At 38.3% G+C, this 5,902-nt stretch overlaps 1 protein-coding gene across 4 annotated transcripts; it reads left to right on the top strand.

Annotated features, from left to right (window-relative positions):
• Positions 1 to 799: 799 nt before the first annotated feature.
• On the top strand, positions 800 to 5,692 carry LOC131303296 (uncharacterized). Of its 4 annotated transcripts, XR_009191941.1 has the most exons (6): positions 800 to 1,010; positions 1,104 to 1,148; positions 1,318 to 2,843; positions 2,960 to 3,018; positions 4,437 to 4,513; positions 5,055 to 5,692. XR_009191941.1 is itself a non-coding variant. In XM_058330099.1 (5 exons), exons 1-4 carry the CDS (start codon positions 828 to 830, stop codon positions 2,548 to 2,550), a joined length of 510 nt encoding a protein of 169 aa, XP_058186082.1. In that variant the 5' UTR covers positions 800 to 827; the 3' UTR covers positions 2,551 to 2,843; positions 2,960 to 4,426. The 4 variants fall into 4 exon arrangements, 2 of the variants coding, with proteins under 2 accessions (XP_058186082.1, XP_058186081.1); XM_058330099.1 differs by lacking the exons at positions 4,437 to 4,513; positions 5,055 to 5,692 and having other exon boundaries at positions 1,324 to 1,546; positions 2,492 to 2,843; positions 2,960 to 4,426; XR_009191940.1 differs by lacking the exons at positions 4,437 to 4,513; positions 5,055 to 5,692 and having other exon boundaries at positions 2,960 to 4,426.
• Positions 5,693 to 5,902: the final 210 nt, after the last annotated feature.

Here is a 5,902-nt window from a genome sequence, read left to right as displayed (position 1 = left end):
GAAACATATCTCGAACTAGTAAAACTTGTGAGAACGCACGAGCACGGTGCCAAGATTGACACGTGCAAGCGCATAACATTTTGAAGGATCACGTGAAGCCCTTCACTTTATCCCGAGTAATGTTATGTACAAGGAAAATTTACCTCAAAATTGCCCCGAAAAAAGCAATCAAGAGTTGAGATTCGCTTTGATGATTGAATCTCACACATGAAAGCAAATTTCAACCATTAATTGCTCTTTTCAAAATACTTTTCAGAATATATAAGTTTTTTTTGTCCCTAACATTTTTTCTTTATCCATGGTCCCTTTCAGACTTCACACGGCCCAAAAGAGAAGAGGAAACAGCAGAAGAAAACGTGTATTTCTTGGCATTTATTCTCTCCTCGTTGTTGGTATCCGTGACAATAGTTGTACCTTCTTGTCCCCCACCATCTGACCACATTAATTGGATGATTTAATATATATATGCATATAGTTTTTGACTACACATTATACAAACGGACGGCTAGGGCTTGCTCTGCGGTGATACCGGCTGGTGTACGTGCGGGCCGGCTAGTATATCTCCATCCTCCTAAATAATAAGAACCGGTTTGAGGGATGCCAATTTTTGGCTCAATTTTTCAATCGTATCCCTCAATTGCAATCCATTCAGCTTTCTTTGGCTGCCCATAATTGTAATTTCGCCCTGAGGATCACATATGGACCACATGTTGCCACGTAACCAGATTAGTTTCCCCTCCCCCTCTCTCACACGACCCACGCGCACAAATATACGGCGGATTCGACAGAAAGAGAGAGAGACACAGAGAAAGAGAGGAGGAGGACCAATGCCGACCACCACCGACCCACCCATCGGAGCGACGACCACCACCACTAACAGTAGCGCGCACCACCGCCTCCAGCGATCACCGGCGCACCCCTTCCCTTTCGCCCAGTTTTTTGCCCCCACACAGCACAGACGAACAGAGGCAGCGAAAGACGAACAGGTTTGGAGACCGAAAAAGGGAGAGGTAGATGCAAGATCTTCGCGTCTTTCACGCTATATCTGGAGTTTTCTTCCATGTAATATTCTTACTCTCTCAGTCCTTCTTGCTGTCTTCTAGGGTTTCGTTGCGGAGGCGATCGAGATGGAGGTTCCAACGCCGCCGGTGAGTAGCTCTTCGTCTTTTGCAGAATGGTATTGTTGTTCGTATCTTATCTTAATTTTTTACTCCAGGGTTTTGTTAAATCGATTTAGGGTTTGTTGTTTCTCTTTTCCTTATCTCTTCTCTTCTCTCTCTCTTTTTTATCGGCTTATGTCTTCTCTTCTTACTAAAGATTTAGGAGGTCCTGAATCGGCCCACAGCCGCCTTGCCCCAGTCCGAGTTCTTGACCCGACAAGAGGTCCTAAAGCGCGCGCAAGCAACTGGCCAAGGTGTACGGAGACCATTACCGGTCCATGATGGAGAATGTCAAGATGAAGTTCAGGGAGTACTGCTGGGAGTACGGCTTCCAGGAGAAGTCTCTATTTTACATGCTCATATCGGCTCGACGGTGAAGAACAGAGGTTTTCCTTCTTTTCGTTTCTGCGTGCTTCTTTTCATCGATTATTATTTCCTTTTCCCTTGTAAGTTTGGTTCTGGAGTTGGGGTTTTTTTTTTCAAAAATATTTTGATTGTCATGGAGAGAAAATAAAGGAAATTGGGCCTAGATTACTGAGGAATGGTTTTAATTTCTTCAAAATTTTGAATCTCTAATTGGGTTTAATTTAGGCTCCTAAATTGGCATATTTTCCTTCTTTTCTTGATGTTTTTGGTTCAAGGATGTTTTATTTTTTATTAGGACCGGTAAAAGAATACAAATAAATAACGAATTATATAAATCAACTTAAGCCCACAAATACTAAACCTAACTGATAGCCCATTAGGGGACCAAACAACTGAACAAATAACCGCCGAGGAAAAAAAACCCTTATAAATGACCCCATTCAGGTGGTAATTTTTTAAGTCTTTGCTCTTGGCAAGGATTGACTCCTATGGGAGGACTATAAGGGTGGCTCGCTTAGCTTCCAGTTGGTTTGTTCAGGGGTGTTTTTAATAAACCTTTGATGAGTGATTCGTTTACTGAACCACATACACGTAGTTTTTGTATGGTTGTTGGGATAAGTATAAATTAGATCCCATTTTATGAAGGTTACGGTTTTGTGTTCATGAGTGTGACATGCATAACAAGTTTAGATTTTTCCCTTATGAGTTGGCTTTATTTACAAGATTCCAAATTAGTTTACACTTTTTTAAAAAAAATTTGGAAGCGATAAGAAAGACTGCAGGTTGAATTAAATTTTATGGAGGTTATGGATTCGTGTTCATGAGTGTGAGGTGCATAAACTGACAGATCAAATTAGTTACAATTTCAGGACATTGGTTTTGGTAGTTGTTGTGATGTTATTAGGATATTGGGTAGCTGTGAAATCTGGAGATAGTTTAAATGTATTTTGTTTTCTGTTTTCAAGGTTCACTTTTATGTTGTTTCGGCAATTGGAACTTTGAAGGAGCAACCAATACAGTGTAGGACTAGGATGTTGAATCAATACTGTAAGAATTTGCATGTCATCAACGATAGTTTGGAGGATGGGTGAGGTGAATTTTATGATGAAATAACACCGCTTATGGATCCTATTATGGATTGCCTAGGCTGAGGAGGGAAAGATTTTAACTTTGTTGCGCTTATGGATTGGGAGGGAAAGATTTATCCTGTAAAGGAAGTTAGGCCTCCACAAATCCCTGAGGATCCTAATCCTGTTATTAAGAGTGAAAAATTCCAAGCGCCAACTCATATTATTTCTACAATTTTCGATGTCAAAGGTATGATCTGAACCTTTATATTTGTTTCGTCTTCGCTACTTGAAGGAACCAGACCAGAATTTCACTTTTAACTGGAAATAAGTCTATTATATTTGTCATTTTCTCTCTATTTGCAGGTGAAGAGTCATGATACGCTGGTATCCCTATGCCTTCCATTGTTGAACAGGAGTATGGGGTGGGTGATGTTATTTTCCTGTTGTGGTTCAAACGCAGTCTCCCCCATTACTGCACAGAGTTTATTGAGGTCTGATTTTTCTCCTAATAACATGTGCTATAAAAAAATTCCTTCCAATTGCTTTTTTACTTTTTGAATTAGGTCGTGGGCTTGTAAAAGAGATTTTGTAGACTACTATTTCTCAGTCTCACATGTGACCTTGCCAGATTTGCATAATGTTATGTGCCAACCATGGTCCCTGTGTGTTTGGTGCTCATAACACCATAGTAACTACAAGGACAGGAAAAGATTTTCTGTGTAGAGGGCCGACCTAAGAGTTTTTAGTACCCAAAGCCTAATAAAAAAAACTATGCCCTTTAGAGTTAATACCTGACCATTTTTACTACAACAATCACAATACGAGAAGACCTAACCAATATAAAGTTATAGTAATTATTACATACGAATACAAAATACAAAGTTTCCAAATAGGCAAATACATATTATCTCAAGAACGCATGAGTATCACTAAAATTGTTAAAAAGAGTCCTACTCAAACCCAAGTAGTAAAAATATTGGAGTGCCCTTAAAATTTGGGATTTTTTTGGATGCCTAAGGCGCAGACCTTTTGGACCTTGTGCCAGGCCCGGCTCTGTGTCCAGCCTTGTTGTAGGTATGTAATGAAGATATGTTAGCCAAAAAAGTTTTTCCTGGGGGCTGTTTTCAAAACAGGCACAGCTGAAATGCCTTTTCGAAACAAGTTTGCTAGCAATTGGTCCCCAATTTGGTGGGGCTATTGATGATGATGCCCGATCCTTTAACGAAGCTTATGACAAGGTTAGTTCTTATGAGAATTTTACCACGCACAAGAGAAGAATGCACACGCCGTTTGATTTGCTAATGGTTTCTGAATCTATCAGCTTTAACAAAACCCTACAACATAAAAAATTGTCAAAGTTTGTGCTACCTAGCTAGCATCACACCAGGTAGAGACATTTTTTTGGTTAGAATAGCTGGAAGCCTGGAACTAATGAAACCGGCAAATTTTAACCGTAATATTCCAGAAAGTGATATAGTATGTTTGTTTAGATCATCAAGAAATCAGCAGCCTGTGAGTTCTCCGTCACTTGGGTAATCAATCCCATATAGTTGCCAAAAAGGCAAAAACTCAACCTTCAGGTCTGTGGTTCTTCAACACCAGAGATATTTTCCCATAGCTTGATAATTATCATTTATCTTCACTCATATCAAATTGATGTAACTTAGATCTCAAAATATGCATTGTGAACATGTCATAAGTGCAACATTATTGTAGGGTACTTTGTGATTGATGGATTTGCTTTGATTTTGTCTACATTAGATTTATTTTTATTCGTCAAAGTAGCCTTTTACAGAGGCATTGTTGCTTGATTGATATATTCATTGTTCTATTCATGCAGAGTATATTCTTCGTGAAGTTGTACTCATCTAAAACTCAAAACTTGGGGAGAGACTTATTAACTATGTTATTTACAAGGTAAAGCTTGTTAATTTGTCTCAAAGATATGAAATGCATTTCCGTATTTATACTTTCGGCTTCTCATTTGTGTCATTCAATGCTGTCGTGATGATACTTTATTGTTTGCCATTTGAGGTTATCTGTCCATTTTATCATTATTACCAAGTTGTGCTGTGGTAGTTGAGTTCCTTTCAGAATGTGGTATTTTTACCCTTTGATGCTTAAATAGATTTAATATTTTAGAAATCAAGGAGTGGTGTTTGGTGTGTATATTCTGTAATTTTTTTACGGCTACAAGCAATAATTCGGATAAGTTGTTTTTCATTCTTGTCAATCAAAAGTCGGTGTTGTTCTCTAATTGTTTGAAGACTGTTGAGCAGCAGGCATTTCTTCCATTGCTCATCCCACCAATGATATTTCAAGCCATCCGATGGTCCATATGGCTTATAGTCCTTCGTTCATTACACGTTCTTGGATTGCATTTCAAGTTGTAGGTTCGGTGTGTATGGAAGAACTTAACTAGCTTATATCTTAATCCACATTTGTTAATAATGTACAGATGTTCCAGGCTTTGGCAAGAGATTGACTTGAGAGCTCAAATGCATCTCCTTTTGCAACACCATGGACATATCTTTCTGTATATTCTGTATTATTGTTTGTTATAGCCAACGACTTGCTTTGGTACTACCGAACACTCCAAGCTCGATAAGTACCCTTGTCAAAAAATTTGGGACGTCAACTTCCTTTGATTGTCCAAAATTGTCTTTTCTAGGTTAGAATTTTGAACACGCAATTTTCATAAAATGATTTACAATATTGGGTGAAAGAATTGTAAATCGTTGCTTATGAATTACTGATTGGTTTTTATTTCAGTCAATTGTTCAACTGAGGCCACAAAGGCTTCCATGAACAATATTTTGTCATGAAAAGTTCCCTTTGCAAGTACTTTTGCACTGTTATCTATGATTATTGCAAGCTTTAGTGGTGTTAAGCTCCTTCAGCGTTTGTAAATAGACTACGCACTGTATCGTCCGTATGTAAATCAACTAATGCTTTTGCTATTTTGATCAATCTATCTTCCTACCTATTTCCATACTCTTCTATTACTTTCAGCTCTAAAATTACAAACAAGACATATCTAGCCTATATTAACAATTATTCCCTTCAATGGGCATGCATTCGTGCTGTGCACAAAGGTGCACCTAGTAGTATTAAAAGACTAGACTTTGACCGTGTCTACGCATTATCCATGTCGACATGTCTAATCACTTGGAAAAAAAAATTGATAGCATTTTTGTAACAAATTTTAAAAAGTGTGGGTACATTCTTAAGAGTAGGAGAACACACATCAGCCATTTGATCAATTCAATCTTAGCCATTGCAACAACTTATCTTTTGAGAGCTCTA

This window comes from Rhododendron vialii, chromosome 10a, assembly GCF_030253575.1.
Source record: "Rhododendron vialii isolate Sample 1 chromosome 10a, ASM3025357v1".
NCBI lineage: Eukaryota > Viridiplantae > Streptophyta > Magnoliopsida > Ericales > Ericaceae > Rhododendron > Rhododendron vialii.
Note: the sequence above shows the minus strand (reverse complement) of the source record. Positions and strands in the feature narration are given on the sequence as shown.

Coding starts and splice junctions, on each gene's coding strand:
- LOC131303296 (XM_058330098.1), top strand. CDS start 828: ATGCCGACCACCACCGACCCACCCATCGGAGCGACGACCACCACCACT. Junction 1,011..1,103: donor GGAGACCGAAAAAGGGAGAG/GTAGATGCAAGA, acceptor GCTGTCTTCTAG/GGTTTCGTTGCGGAGGCGAT. Junction 1,149..1,323: donor TGGAGGTTCCAACGCCGCCG/GTGAGTAGCTCT, acceptor CTAAAGATTTAG/GAGGTCCTGAATCGGCCCAC.